Raw genomic sequence first — 15931 nt, 5'->3', positions numbered from 1 at the left:
AGGTTGGCTTTCAAATTCCCTGCTTTTCCTCAGATGCTAGGAGTAGAAGAAATGAAGTCTGCCACAACTGGTAGTTAAAGGTGAAACTTTTCAGCGTTTATTATAACAAACATTTAAACTACTTACAGGCAGTTACAAGTTTATTCTTACACCACCACCACCATCCACATTGTTTGTGAACCCAGCAGAGTCAGTGGATTTTATCCAGCTTGTTTGGCTGAAGAGCAAGATAATCTCAGAGCTTTCTCTTGGGGATCTTGTTGCAGAGCAATGGAGGTACCAAGCGTCAGAAGACCTCCCAGCAGGGCTACGTGGCGTACCAGAAGCAGGTCATCCGGCGGAGCACAAGGCACAGAAAGGTCCGAGGAGAGAAGGCGCTGCTGGTGTCGGCCAATCAAACATTAAAAGAACTGAAGATTCAGGTGAGGAAGATGAATGACTGCCAGTACTCTCAAGGCTTGTGTGGGTTCCTCTGTCCATGTATTTTATATAGCTAAGTACTACTATTTTTCTGGAGCTGAGCCTTTACTACTCTGCCTGCTCATGGTATTGAGCCAATGGAAGAGGGCTGTCTTGCTTTTTCTTTTTTAAATGCTTGTGGGGCCAGGTTAAAATATGCTCTGTGCACTCCCCAACCCACCTCACCCACAATTTTTTATTCATGTGTTTGTTGTATGGTTGGTTGGGTTTTGGTTTTTCATGACAGGGTTTCTCTGTGTATGTAGCCTCGGCTGTTCTGGAATTAGATCTACCTCTGCCTCCTGTGTGATGGGATTAAAGGCATGTGTCAAACATGTCCAATCAGTTGTATGAATTATTTAAAAAGTTCATCCAAGGGCAAGGAGTTGCTCTGTGTTGGTAGTAAAGTTCCGGACTCTTCCTGGTGTTAATTCCATAATATCCCAGAGACCCAAAGTGCTCCTTAAAGATTTTATACCACTTTTTTGTTGTTGTTGGGGGAGTGTTGATACAGGGTTTGTCTGTATAGCCCTGGCTGGCCTTGAACTCAGATGAGAGTTCCCGAGAGCTGGAATTATAGGTGAGCCCCACCATTACCACTTTTTAAGAACCTCATTGCAACAGTTGCCAATTTGGGGTACTATCAGTTTCTTTAGGTCCCCCATGATATCAGCGCTGACATGGACTTTGTTTCTTTCCCAGGAGGTTGTTGCAAACTACCTTGATTGGTGTGGCCACAGCCTCTTAGCTGGAACCAAACAAAAACACAAAACTATAAAAAAAACTATAAAAAACTATATATAAAACCCTTGGTTTCTATATGCCAGTGTCACGTGATACTTAGCACACATGCTTGCCTTCAAGAGGCATCGTGAGGGCTTGTTTATCCCTCACAATCCCAGGTTGTTCCAGAATAATTGTTCCCTCCCTTCTTCGCTGGTGTGTCATTCTTTGACCACTTACAGGATGTGAGTCTGTTGCCATGGGGGAAACATAGCACTGTGAGCTACTCATTAGGATGAGTCAGGAGCTCTAAGCCCACTTGTGTTTGTTGTTTGTTTTTTTATTTGGTTCACACAAGTGTATGTCTTTGTGAGTGTGTACTTACACACACATGCATGTAGAGGCCAATCTTTGAATTTATCTCCCTCCATCTTTGAATTTATCTATAATATCTTTAGACATATTTATAATATAATGTGTGTGAGTGCTTTGCTTGCATGTGAACCACATGGGTGCCTGGTGGCTGTAGAGAAGAGAAAACTAGAGTTTAGAGATGGCTGGGAATCACCATGTGGGTGCTAGGAATTGAACCCCCAGTTCTTCTACAAGAATATCAAGCTCTCTTAATCATTGAATCTTTTTTCCAGCCCCTAGAATTTTATTGTTGTGTGTGTGATGGTGGGGGATGAGGGATCAGAGCCATGTGGAGATTTTGAAGATACCTCTGTTTGGGCTGCAGGGATCAAACTCAGGTCTGGCTTCCTTTTGATTGGGTATTCATTCGTTCATTCATTCATTCATTTCTGGTTTTGGGACTGTGCTTTACCTCATACCTAACTGGCCTGCAACTCAGTGTGCAGATGAGGCCAGCCCAAGCTCACAGAGATCTGCCTGACCCAGCAGCAAAGGTGTGCTGTACCACATGTGTAACAGTGGGTACCTTTTCCTACTGAGCCATCTCAAAGGCCTACCTTGTTTTTTTTTTTTTTTTCTTTTTGAGACTGGGTCACCTATTGACTTGTATTTGCCAAGTAAGTCTAGGCCAGCTGACCAGCAAAGCTCCAGATATCTGCCTTTCCGTGTTTCCCCAACACTGATTGATTACAAGTACACGCTGCCACACCTATATTTTTTTAAATTGCTTCTTAATTGTGTGTGAGTGTAGATGCCTGTAGATTCTAGAAGCAGTTGTGAGCTGCCCTCCATGCATGTTGGGTACCAAACTCAAGTCTGCTGCAAGAGCTGTACACACTATTAACCGCTGGTTCATTTCTCCAGCCCCTTTACTCAGATTTTAAAAATATTTAGATGTGTGTGTATGCCTGAATGTATATATGTACACCAAGTACATGTGGGAGCCCAAAGAAGTCAGAGCATATCAGATCCCCTGCAACTGGAGTTAGAGGCAGTTGTGAGTTACCATGGGGTGCTGGGAAATTTCCCTGTTCTCTGCAAGAAGAGTAACAAATGTCCCTAACTGCTGAGTCATCTCTCCAGCCCTACACACTCACATTTCTGTTGTGGATTCTGGGGATCAAACTTGGAGCCTCAAGCTTGTATTCTTGCCTATTTTGTGTTGAACTCACTATGTTGGTCAGGCATCAAACAATTTTTTTGTATGTGGATAAGTACATGGGCATGTGTGTATTATGGTGTCCTTTGTGGTCAAAGTACAACTCATGAGTGTTGGTTCTCTTCTACCATGTGTATCTCAGGCATCAAACTGAGATGAGCAGACTTGGCAGAGGCAAAAATTGAGTCATCTCACTAGTCTCCATTTGCTAAGTCATCTTTACCTCCTTTGTTTTATATACAGTAGTGTGTTCCACATTGTTGATAAATGCCCACCCTCTCATACACTCACTTACAAATCTTTAAGGTGATCGTAACACAGGCCATTACCTAAATTCTTTGTGATGGTATCACTTGGTATCAGTAAAAGTTCCATAAGTGTGCATTCCAATGTTATGTCTCAAACCCTCGGCAGAAAAAGCTGATAAATTCAAGATGTCCATGAAAAGCAATCTGGCTGCTGTGGGTTGAGTCACTGTTGGATCTCCCAAAGTTGACCACGGTCCCCTGTCTGCTGCCTTTATGTGGCGGCGTTCATGGCTATGCATTTTTCTTGTTGCTGATATTTATCGTTGTAATTGAGGCAAAAGTACAGGCTTCCTTTGAGGGTGTTATGTGTTCCAGATTGTCCTGAGAACAGCATTTCCCTTGGTTGAACCCACGGCTCTGAAAATAAATGTGTTGGCATAATATCTTCCCTCTGTTGTTGTGCCCTTTACATCTGAGAAGGCTTGTTTCCATCACCGGTTTTCTGCCTGTCAGTGGTAAACCTCGAGCATTCAAAACCTTTAAATTACAAAAAGAGCCCCTGTGGACAAGGACGCTTCTAAAAGCCTGTTCTGCTCTTAGTGTGGATCACTGTGTTTTAAGAATGATTCAGAAGGCAGCCCCATCTCCACCCTGGAGTGTGTTACCTGCAGGATGAGCTGCGTTCCAGCAGCAGCTGTTAGGATGAAACCCCCACCCGCTCTTCCTCAGTGATTTTTGTAGTGTTTCCTCTCATCTCCCACTCCGTTTTCAAAGCACTGTGAATCAAGCAGGACTGCAAGGAAGGGTGGTGGGATGGAATTTCCCCTCAATGCTCAGTGGTGGCTTTAATAGCACTAGTTAGCCATGATCCCTCTGCCGCAGCTGTGTGGGCGTGCATGTAGTTCTCAGTTGGTGGTGGTGGGTGCTCTTTTTTTCAGTTTTAAAACATTTTAAATTATTTATTCCCATTTTATACACATTGGAGTTTTGCTTGCACATATGTCTGTGAGGGTATCAGATCCTGTGAGTTACAGACAGATTTGAGCTGCTGTGTGGGTGCTGGGAATTGAACCCAGATCCTCTGGAAGAGCAACCAGTGCTGTTATCCACTGAGCCATCTCCTCAGCCCCAGTGGGTGCTTTTTTAAAAAAGGGGTTGTACTTCATTTTCTGATGTAGAATGGAGCTTTTCCTTGAGGCACACTGCTGTAAGGTGGGTTTGGTGACAGTACCACAGAGAAAGCAGGTGCTTGTAGGTGCTTCACCATATGCTGGTGCTTAGAGTTGCTTTGAGGGATAGAGAGATGGCTCAGTAGTTAAGAAAGAGAGCAGTTGCTGCATGGAGGACTCAGGTTCCATTCTCAGCACCCGCATGGTGGCTCACAACCATCTGTGACTCCAGTCCCTGGTGATCTGACCTCTGTGAGCCCCAGGCATATGACGGTGCACATGATGTTCATTCAGGCAACAGACTCTTATATACAAATTTTAAAAATGACAGTTGTTTTGCATTGTTATTTGTTCATCTAATAAATCAGTAATCCTCCCTGTTGGTTTGGTTTTGCTGAACAAGTGATCAAATCTAAGCCTAACTCGCGCTAAGCTGTCATTCTTCCACTGCCCTCTCCAAAGCCAAATTTTATTTCCTCAACGATGCTAGTGTGCCTTTGGCTCTTCAGAAAGGGGGATGGGGAGTGTTTGAAGTGCCTGCATTTATTTGCCTCAATACTGTAGGTTGTGGGAGTCTGGCTGCATGCTCTGTTGTTCCTGGGACACTCCATAGTTAGGAAGCCAGGCCACTTCTAGGCAGCCTGTCCTGAAATGCTGACACTTGGGCCCCATGCTGGCCCACACAGCTGGGGAGTTGTCTATGGACCCTGTCTTGATTTGTCTCTCTTTCATTACTGAAGCACTCCTGTCTTCTCCCAGCAGCTCTTCTGCTATAACCCGTCTCAGGCCTTTTTCCTGGGAGATCCTGCAAATGTCACCCCAGAAGGACTGCTGTACCACGCGTCCTGCAGACTTTCTGGAGGGCTTGTTGTAATATGTATTTCAAGTATCTAGTACAGTGCTTGTCATGTGCTGTCTTAGTGAATGTCACTTTCATTGTTGAGGACACTCGCATGTCTTTGTCTGTACTAAAAGCATAGTGTGTCTACCCCTCAGACATGGTACTGCTGTCTCAAGGGATTTGGTGTTTGTCCCATCTCATGGTGTGGTCACTTCAGGATATGAAGAAGCAATCCTATATTGAGGGGAATGATTGTGACCTTCCCTGTATGAAGTCAGTGTCACCCATCTCCATCGATGTGCTTATGGACCTGTCCCATGTTGGTTGGTGTACTGGTCAGGGGTTGGCAGAGCTAGCCTTCTTTGTACATCCTACATAGTAGCAAGTACAGGAAAGAGGCTTGCAGCTTCAGGAAGATCAGTGGCAGTGCCTTGCCCTTGGCAACTCTGGGAGTTCATGTCTTTTTGAGAAGTCCAGGTAGCATTCATACCTGACCAGGATTCCCAGCTGTAGGCTATATTAAAGTCACTGTTGTGGTAAGCATCACGCCAGCCTTTACTTGCTTCACAGGGAGCTGGAACCTATTTCCTACAGAATGGTCTGTCTTTTTGCTTCCAAAGAGAAGAAAGCATGAAAGCTGATGACTCCTATAGCATCAGGGATAACAGTATAATAAGATGGGGTGTTAAAGAATACATTTGAAGAGTATGACTTGGCTGAGTGTGGTAATGCATGCCTTTAATCTCAGCAGAAGTGGGTGTATCCCTGACAGTTGGAGGCCAGATTATCTATTTCTGAGTTCTAGGACACCTAGTCAAAATAAATAACCTAATTAAATTTAGGTGAATATTATTAAAATTACCTTTCCCATTAAGAATAGAAACAGTCACTTTTGTTGTCTGGGTGCCTTTTCCCTCTGCCCTCTGGATGTAATTATTATCTAGAAATGATTGTTTTGTGATAGCAGGGATTGAACCCAGGGCCTTGCCTTACTAGATGAGTCTGCTATTACTGAGAGAAATCTCACTAAACTACACTGGCTGGTCTTCAACTTGATTTTTCTGCCTCAGTCTCCCAAGTGCCTGGAAATATAGGCCTACACCATCAAACCTGCCTTTATTTTATTTTTATTTTTATTTTTATTTATTTAGTTAGTTATTTAACTTTCTGAATCTGAAAAGACATTGAAGGAATTGGGTGTCAGTGTTTTGGATGTGTTTGACTTTTGTTGATTGACCAGCCTTGGGGCAAAGCATGTGGCCCTTCTAAAGTTGTATTTTTGATCCCAGAGACTCATTGTGTCTAAGAATTTATTGCAGTTATGAGTCTGAATGACACAATCCAGGCTGCATGCTAAAGAGTAAAAAAAAAAATGTATCCGATCAGTGGTGGCAGATACCTTTAATCCCAGCACTCAGGAGGCAGACAGAGGCAGGCGATCTCTGAGTTAGAGGCCAACCCCATCTACAGAGCAAGTTCCAGGACAGCAGAACTACACAGAGAAACCCTGTCTTGAGAAAATACATATATTAAAAATTGTCCAATTTGTTGTTGTTTTGGTATGTGTATTTTTTGTTCTGGAGAGAGAGAGAGAGAGAGAGAGAGAGAGAGAGAGAGTGTGTTGTTGTTGTTATTCTGAAATGAGGGTTTCAAGACAGCCTGGAACTCCTATATCCAGAAAGTCCTCGTACTCATGGTTTAACTCCTCCATAAGTGGTACCATACAATTCAAGCCTAAAAATGTTTTTAAGTGAGCATTCCTACTTGTTCATAGAAATAGTTTTGAATGAGGACATGTACTTGCTCATGAAATGATGTAGGGCAGCTTAGGAATAGAGTGATCTTGAAGAAGTGTGGGGGTAAGCAACATAGCCCTGATAGACCTGGGGAGGCAACAGGACACTGGAACAACGGACCTGAATGTATAATTGTCTCTGTTCTCTGGGCTCCTGAGGCTCAGCCTCCCAGGGACACTCTTCTAGCAATGTAGCAAGCAGACTGGCTGCTTTTGTACTTTGGAGCCTTTGATTTTGAATCTGTTTTTTTGCTCTCAAGGGTGTTATAGGGCTCAGTGTTGTTCTTTGTATAGACTTTGTTTCTCTTACATTGCCACAGATCATGCATGCGTTTTCAGTAGCCCCCTTTGATCAGAACCTGTCGATTGATGGAAAGATTCTAAATGATGACTGTGCCACTCTTGGTACCCTCGGCGTCATTCCCGAGTCTGTCATCTTACTAAAGGTGAGTAACAGCTGTCCAGTGTTGCATCCCTGGCTAAAGGATGTACAGTGGTGCTTAAGGAATGTGGGTCCTTGAAGGTCAGTGGCTGGGAGCTTTTTCTCCCTCCTGATTATCCATTTCTGTTAGAGGCCAAGGGGGCTCCAGCACGTTACTAGGTCTTTCCCTCATGAGTCATCATAGGCTGCGGTGATATATCTACCACTGCCTGTACCATGAAGACAAATGGAGATTTGTGTGGCTTGGCATCTGTGCTATAGACAGTCATGATAGATAGCAGTGCGACAAATATCACCATCCCACCCAATTCCTCCAGGTTGACGGCCCCCACACCCCCACAGTCCCCCCCCCACACACACAGTACTGCTTTTCCAGACCATAGGTCTGTTTTTTTATGGCTTGAGCTTGGGTCACCATCAGGATTGATGCTGATCCCAGGAACCACCACACTGTGTTCAGCTCAATGACCTGGTCGTGGTTATGATTTCTGTCAGCCCCCTTCCTCCTTTTCTCGCGTTCTCTGTTTTGCATACATTCCTCTTGGTTGGCTTATTTTATTGTTTTTAGACAGAGTCTATATAGCCTAGGTTGGCCTTCTGCCTTAGCCTCCTGGTTGCTAGGATTTCAGCCATCTACCACTCTGCTTAGGTTGTTTTGTTTTGGACTAACTGGAGAGTTCCTTTAAAACAGAACAAAAACACTTCTTGGCAGTGCTTTCCCTCTTCCAGAAAGAGCAGAGGATAGATAAGTGTGTAACCTGTGAAAGCTTTGCTGACTCAGTTGATACTTAAAAATTTCATCTGTCATTTTCACAAAATGTCCTAACTAGGTTTCTGTTGCTGTGATAAACACCTCCACCACAAAAGCAACTAGGAAAGGAAGTTGAGGCAGGCACCTAGTGGCAGGAACCAAAGCAGAAGCTGAGAGGAACACTGCTTACCTCATGCCTTATTCACCCAGCTTTCTTGTTTTGAGGCAGGGTCTCACTATGTAGTGCTGCCTCGCCTCTGTAGTGCTGTGATTAAAGATGTGTGCCTTGCCCAAGGACAGCACCTTCCACATCAGTCATTAATCAATAAAGTACCCTTCAGATTTGCTTACAGGCCTATCTGATGGAGCTATTTTTATCAGTTGAGTCTCCTATTCCCAGTTTGTATTAAGTTGGCAAAAAACTAGCCAGAACACAGAAATTATAAAAATGTCATTGAGGAGAGTGAGGCTTCTTGTGATTTCATTAGTTAGCTCTAGACACAGTGGGCACAGCACAATGGCATGGCCTCCACTTCTGTACCTATTCAGGGTTACAGGTTAGGGCTAGAGATCTTCGATTTTAAAATATATATGAGGTATGTTTCATATATGCCCCATATCCACAGCCTGGAGGTAATTTCATATAATACTTTAGTGTTGTAAGTATGGCCCATGAAAGGAGTTCAGGTAGGGAAATTTTGCACATCAGATATCCTACTACAAGCTCAGAAAGAAAAATTTGGATTTTGGAATTGGTGATACCCTGACACCCTATACATGCTAGTAAGGAAGAGAGGGATGCCGTTAGAAAGGAAACCCCAGTAGAATAAGGAGACTTGTCCAGGATGGAAATTGGCCTTAATTTAGCAGGTGTTGGTTGTGTTTTAGAGGAATCTTCTGAGACCTCATTAGCTTGATCTTGCACTTGTCAAGGGCTTACTTTGTGGCTTCCATTTGCTTCTTTGTGGTGTTTAGTGGCTAGAAGGGCCCTGCTGTGCCAGATAACAGTGCATCTGACCTGGATAGGCATGTTTTTGCAACTCACCCCCCAGTTCTGACGCAGTGAGCTTAGATCCTGGCACAGCGAAGCAGGCACCCCTGTCTCTAGCATGGCCAGCCCTCCCATCCTGACTCTTGGTTCTTCCAGAACTGTGGACTGTGGAATGATAGTATAGACCTGTAGAGTTGCTAAATCAACTTCCTGCTTTGTTAACCCCTAAAGTAGCTAGTTACAAGGCTTCTGTAGCAGGTCAGCAGTTGGATGCTGGACTGCTCAGCCATTTCTTTGCCCTTGCAGTTATCTCCCCTTAAACAAGAAGATTTTAGGGGAAAGAAGACAGTGCTCTGCCTTATATAGTATGCCAAAGAATCTACATCCTAAGTTGGTAGGGCATTGATAAGTCTGAGCTAGGGCCCTCCTGCCCAGTGCCAGCTATTTGTACAAAGTAAGACAACACTGAATGGATGAGGAATGTTGTCCCTCAGCCACCTATGAACCAGACTCCTGCTGATTGAGACGGCCTAGCTGCTGGCCCTGAGGGATCTGAGCTTATTCATCCAAAACAAGTGGATCTTTTCCAAGTAAAAATTCTTCTGTAGACTGGGACTAGCACTCTGCTTCCCCAGGCTAGAACTGAATAGAAGGGATGATGTGTGGGACAGGCTTTGTAGCTAGTATTGGAACCATGGACCAGGCTTCAGGGTGATGTGTGGTTAGCCCTCAACCCTTCCTTCCACGTGGCTCTGAATTGTCTCCATTTGTTTTCCAGGCTGATGAACCAATTGCAGACTATGCTGCAATGGATGATGTCATGCAAGGTAAAGACCAGTTTGCTTTCAGAACCTGGTGATGAACTTAGGATATGGGGTGGTAGGTAGAAGCTGAAATGTCCTGGGCTTTACTTTTAACCTTGAAAAAGAGCTATTACTAGCTGGGCGTTGGTGGCGCATGCCTTTAATCCCAGCACTTGGGAGGCAGAGGCAGGCGGATCTCTGTGAGTTTGAGACCAGCCTGGTCTACAAGAGCTAGTTCCAGGACAGCCTCCAAAGCCACAGAGAAACCCTGTCTTGAAAACCCAAATAAATAAATAAATAAATAAATAAAATAAAATAAAGAAAGAAAGAAAAGCAGCTAAATATCCCACAGTGCAGAGGACAGACCTCACAACAAAGGAAACTGTATTGCATAAATGCCAATAACGCAGACTGAAAAATCTCCAGAAAGAAAGAGAGAGAAAGAGAAAAAGAGCTCCTACACGTTCTTAAGGTGGACCTTCCCTGTATCAGTCATAGTATGGGGTAAAGGTTTGGGAAGTGGAAAGCAGAGAGATAAGAACAGTCATTGTTTATTAACATGAGGAAACGGGGGTGGGGTGGGGGCAATGGTGAGCCTGGAGATGAAAGAGGTCAAGAGGAAGTATGACCCACACAGGAGCAGGAGGTTCTGCCACTCCAAGGGTGGGCACACTTTGCCTCCTGCTCATGGAAGCCTGTGTGAGAAGCAGTCTGACAACTGTGCACTCAGGCCCCACACATCTGCATTGTTTTCCTTAGATTATAGCTATAGGAGATGTTTCAGCACTTGGAAGAATTTGCACTAAAGGGGTTGTAACCAGGCGTCTTAGAAGAATACCTCCCTTAGTCCTCCAGTGCCATCATCCCCAGGCCAGGGGAGTCCCTCATTAGGAACACAAGCCAATACGAGAAAGTAAATTCCCAGTAGGAATAGGCCAGTTAATCTACTGAGATCGCTGTGAACCTACTGGTGCCCAGTGGTGGAGCTTTCAAACGTACTGTGTTGGTTTTACACTTCATAAATTCATTATAAGAAGCCCCAGTCACATGACAGTCAAGGACCAAATGAGAACATGAAAGCAAGGGGTGTCATTCCTAAGAAGGAAAGCTGTAGGATGCACTGGAAAACCTAAAAATGGCCTATAACCGGGCATAGTAGCACATTCCTGTAGTCCCAGCACTGGTGAGCTCAAAGTCAGAACTTTTCATAAGAATTGAAAAGAATTCTTAGGAATAAAAACTGATTGGCTAAGGGTACGCTACAGTTGGTGAAGAACTAGGGGTGCTTTCTTTGGTTGGAGGTGGGAAGTGCAGGTGACCCAAGTCTGCTCACGTGCCTGATGGATGGCCCTTAAAGCCACTCTCTGTGAAGTTACCTGGTGTCATGTTCAAATGTGCTCCTAAGCTAAAGGCTGGTAGAACAAGAAGGAAGTTACTGGGACTAGGCATGGGACAGGAAGTACTAAGAAATTGGGAGGGGATTTCAGAGCCCAGACTGTGTGCCAAGTACTACACGAATTGGTCCAGCCTGGACATGGCTTTTAGGCTCAGCTCTTTGCAAGGATCATAGAAGTGATTGACGGCCTTGAACAGGTTACTGCAGCTAGATGCAAAGGAAACCAGACATGTGGTTAATGCAGGAGTTGCAAGGCATAAAAGAGAGCAGTGCAACTGGAGGCACCAAGGGCAGCTAGGGGGCAGACTTGGTATTGCCAAGGTAAGACAGGTGGTAGAAGAAGTAAATTGTACTTCACAGGAAGTTAATCAGAGGTTGAGATACGAAAAACCATAAAAATGTGGTCTTTAGAAAGAAGCAAACCAGGCCTGGGAGGCTGTTCAGTAATTCAGCACTTGTACAGCTGATACAGGAGAAGTGCCACAAGTTCTAGGCCAGTCTGGCTTACATAGTGTGAGATCCCATCTCAGAAATAATTCAAACAGAGCTGGAGTGGTGGAGAGCTTCAATATGGTTGCTAACAACAATTTGTAACTCTAGTTCCAGGGGTTCTGACTCCCTTCCGACCTCTACAGGCACCAGGCATGCATGAGGTGCACAGGATTGCATGCAGAGAAAACACTTGTGCACATAAAAATGTAATCTTTAACAAATAGAAAGGAGACTAAATATCAGAAGAAACTACACAAAATCTCACCGTGGCATCTGTCATATGGGAGTGACAGGAGGAGAGAAGTCATAGTTACCAGAGGTCAACCATGAGGTTTCTGGGCATGCCACAAGCACTTGCCTTTTTAAATGCTGCATGAGTGACTTTGATGATGAGAAAGACAGAAAGGTCATCAGATCATTGCCACCACAGGTTCAAAAGGAACCATTTCTGGTGACTAAGGCAATTAAAAGTTATTTTAAACTTCTCATCTTGATGCATTTGACATGCTCTCACTAACTGACAGACTGTCGTTCACTCTGGAATTCTTTTCTTTCTGCAGTTTGTATGCCGGAAGAGGGGTTTAAAGGTAAGGCGTTTGTCATGCTTCCTCCATGTCAGCCACACTGTGACTCTATTCAAGTGAAGGCTGTAATTCGATTTTAACATTTAATCCAATCCAAGTCTCGTGACTGGAATTAATTTTAGCTGAAAGCATTTTTATTCCAGCTCCTCGTTACCGTTTTCAGCTCTGAGGCCTCGGATCGGGCCTTTGTGTGAGGAATTCTTCCTCATATTTATTTCAGGGGAGATTGGGAATTAGTGAGTAACATTTCTAGATTTATTTTTAACCTTCTGCCCAGTGCTCTTATCAGCTCCATCTCAACAGGGCTACTGGTGTGTAGCTGGTAAGAATTAGTGGTGGGGAATGTAGGCTTACATCAGGTCAGTGCAGGTTTCATTAATTATGAAGATTTTCGCTCCTCAGTGCTGTACCTGTGCAGACACTTGGCATGTACAGATAGATGCAGGAGCTGCGGAGGTGGCTCTCTGCCCACCACTCCCAAGGTCTGTGGCAGGTTGCAATTCTTCCTCAAAAGGAATTGAATCAAATGCCAGCAGTTCCTCCCCGGGCAGTGCTACAGCTCCTAGCCTGGCCTAAATGCCTCCTTCCTCCCCATGTTGCTTTGATGTCTGCGTGTGAGAGCCACAAAGGAACTCCTGGCAAGATCTAAACAAAACAAAGCAAAATATTCCTTTATGGATGCGGTGGTGAAATGAAAGCATCAATCAAACCCAGATAACTTATGTGATGTGTATAGGAAACCGTGGTTGTCAACCAAAATGTGATTTCACTGAGAGCTTGGGGTCTTGATCTTCAGTGCTGAGGGCCCAAGTTCATTTATTATGGTGGATATTCCCTGTTGATGTATTCTTGCCAAACAGAATACACAAACTCTTAATTTTAGCCATCCCTCCACGTGTGTTCTATTTCAGGTACGGGTCTGCTTGGACATTAATCTCTGACCACTTGCTGACTGCCAAGGAATAACCAGAAAGGAAGAGGAATTTGAAATGTTAGGGCATTAAAGAAAAAGTGGATTTAAAAATTAAACTATTACCCGGCTCTTCCAAAAGGCAAAAATCCATTCAAAGAGACTGTCCCAATTGCCTTATGTCAATAAAGCAGATTGCACTGATGGACATGAGACTTGAAGGAAATGTTTCAGATGATTTTCTATTTAAGTGGTGGTGGGGAGGGAGCGGGCGATGAAGCAGAGTAGCAGTAAGAGTAAATCATGTTTACACACGAGATTTAGAGCCACAGGAGGGAGCAGAGTCCTGGCCAATTTCATACAGATGCCCTGGTCAATAGTGGATTTGTGTGGAAGTGCATGGGATAGCATCCCACTCTCAACTCCAAGTGACTGTCTAGAGACAACAACCTGCTAATCAATACCTGTCTTTGACCCATACTCATCTCTCAATAAATAAAGCATGAAAGTGAAGAATTTGCCACCATGGGACGTGTCTTCAGAGCTCTACTACTTCAGGTCGGCCACAGCTCTGCCGCCTGCTTGCTGTCTGTCAGTGCTGGGTAGAAGGGTGCCTCTGCACTGTGTTTCAGTTTCTTACATCCTTTGAGAGATGATGGGAAATGTTCGGTGCATGGCGGCAATGCAAGTATTCCCTGAACATTTGAAGAAGAGGATGGAAGAGTGCAGGCTGGACTGACACTCTGTAGGGCAGCATGGGGCCCTTCCCCCTCTAGCTCCATTTCACTTGGACCTTACTTCTCTCTGAACGAAAGAGTGTGCAGGGTGTGCTGTCTCATCCAACTCAGGATTACTGTTGGTAGTGAATAGTCTAAGCAGCATCCTTATTCGCAGGAACAGGGGTTTGAATTGAGGCTGGGGTTAGATTGGGTTGGTTGGCTTTTTTTTTTTCATTTTCTCTGTGCAGTAGGTATGGGTATGTTTGTGGCCCAGATGCTGAAACAGGCCCTTTTTTGTTCTTGTTGGTTGGGTTTGTTTGTTTGTTTGGTTTTTTTTTTTAATCTTTGCTTAATTATTATAAAAAGAGCTGATCTCAACATTAGCAGCATCTTTTGGTAGCTCTGTTAGTGCTTGTGGCTGCTAGGTAAAATTCCCAGTGTCATGTTTGTGTTTGCAATGAAGAATTTGTGTACTGGAAGAGGTGAAGAGCCCTGTGTAGGGCCAGGAGAGCCACACATCTCCCTGGAAAGCTACCCTAGGAGCTCCTGCCTGTGAACACCGTTACCCAAATGACCCAGATCTGTTCTGAGCACCACAAAAAACGGGACCAAGCCTCACTCAAAAGCGCTCTCTCTTTCCCAAGACCAAGACGTTTAAAAGGTCACCGAGTATTTTTCAAATGACCTTTACTGTCCTCATGAAGAATCCTGGAGCTTGTGGCACTGGCAGAGCCTCTGCATCACAAACAGGTGGTGCTGAGGATAAGTGACAAAAAGAAGTTGTTTGTTTCCCTCTTTCCTGGGATTGGATGTGCACCAGTTTTCCCAGGTTGCAGTGATCGCCTCTTGGAAGGATTGTGGCATACAATGTTTCTTTACATCATGTTAAGAAAGTAACAACCATTAACTCTTGTCAGGCAGATGAAGGTGGGGCAGACCAGTTTCAGCCGGGCTGCAGCGAGCTTCCACCCTGAACCCAGACAACCTCACCCTGTTATCGGAGCTGCAGTGCAGGCCCCACAACAAGGCCATTCCCAAGCAGCTTAAGATCCCCGGGCTGTGGCTTCCTCACAGCTTGAAGTAGACAAATTTTGGAGATGATACCTTGAGCTTTATAGTTGCCATGTTCCTGCTCATTAATATGTGCTGTTTGGTTGTCTTCTGAGATGGGATGGCCTTAAAGCATAGGCTCGCTGTTCTGGGTTATAGCGCTGCCTTCAGAAACGGCATTAAACCAGATTATGACACTCTGGGCTCCTCCTTTGTATGTTTCCTGTTTCTTTCCCAGACAGGGTCTCCTGTAACTCAGGGTGGCCTCAGACTCACTGTGTAACCAGGATAACCTTGAACTTCTGATCTTCCTACTTTCTCCCAGGTGCTGGGATTGCAGGCTCGGGGCCCACTGTGACAGGTTTCCATGTGCTGAGGTCAAAGCACAGGGCATAATGCAGGCTAGACAAACATTCTGCTTAGTGACCTACATCCCCAACTCTCCCTTTTATATTTCTGATCACTCTTTAATCCCATGCAAATATGTAGAGTCGCCTGTGCTGAAACAGTTACCACACATGTAGGCTATCATTTGATGTCTTCATTCCTTGAGAGAGCGAGCGCTTTCTTTTCTGTATTTATGGACTTTATTGTTGAGAATCACTGTTAACCTTTCTGCCAAATTAAAGACACTTGTGTCTCTGTTTCCACAGGGTTAGTCCAGAGTGAGTTCTTTGTCCTTTCAGCTATCAGTGTCCATCCAGGTCTGATGAGATCCTGGCCAACAGCAGATTCTGAAGCCTGCTTTTTGATGCCTATGACTTGGTTTGTCTCTACAGAGCAGGGAAGCCCGTCTTTGCTGCTCTGTAGTAGCCAGGCAGGTCACCAAGAGCTCGAGAGCAGCCAGGGTAAGACCCCTGACATGAGAGGGTAGGGTAGACAACACTCTGAACAGTTATTTCCCTGAGGGGAACTCTTCCTTGACAGTGGAGGTAGTGACTATCCCTGCCATGGTAGGTGTGGAGAAAGAAAGGATCTGTCTGGC

The 15931-nt window shown here is 44.7% G+C and overlaps 1 protein-coding gene across 7 annotated transcripts in view; it reads left to right on the top strand.

Annotated features, from left to right (window-relative positions):
• Positions 1-15598, top strand: part of Usp48 (ubiquitin specific peptidase 48) — a 69813-nt gene extending 54215 nt beyond the window's left edge. For all 7 annotated transcript variants that reach the window (XM_027399767.2, XM_027399766.2, XM_027399765.2 and 4 more), the window contains 5 exons: positions 267-422; positions 7129-7254; positions 9771-9819; positions 12244-12270; positions 13179-15598. In XM_027399767.2, the coding sequence (XP_027255568.1) occupies positions 267-422; positions 7129-7254; positions 9771-9819; positions 12244-12270; positions 13179-13201 (381 nt within the window). In that variant the 3' untranslated portion in view covers positions 13202-15598. The remainder of the gene's footprint in view (positions 1-266; positions 423-7128; positions 7255-9770; positions 9820-12243; positions 12271-13178) is intronic.
• Positions 15599-15931: the final 333 nt, after the last annotated feature.

Source organism: Cricetulus griseus, chromosome 2 (genome assembly GCF_003668045.3).
Source record: "Cricetulus griseus strain 17A/GY chromosome 2, alternate assembly CriGri-PICRH-1.0, whole genome shotgun sequence".
In the NCBI taxonomy this organism is placed as follows: domain Eukaryota; kingdom Metazoa; phylum Chordata; class Mammalia; order Rodentia; family Cricetidae; genus Cricetulus; species Cricetulus griseus.
This window is presented reverse-complemented; position numbering and strand designations above follow the sequence as displayed.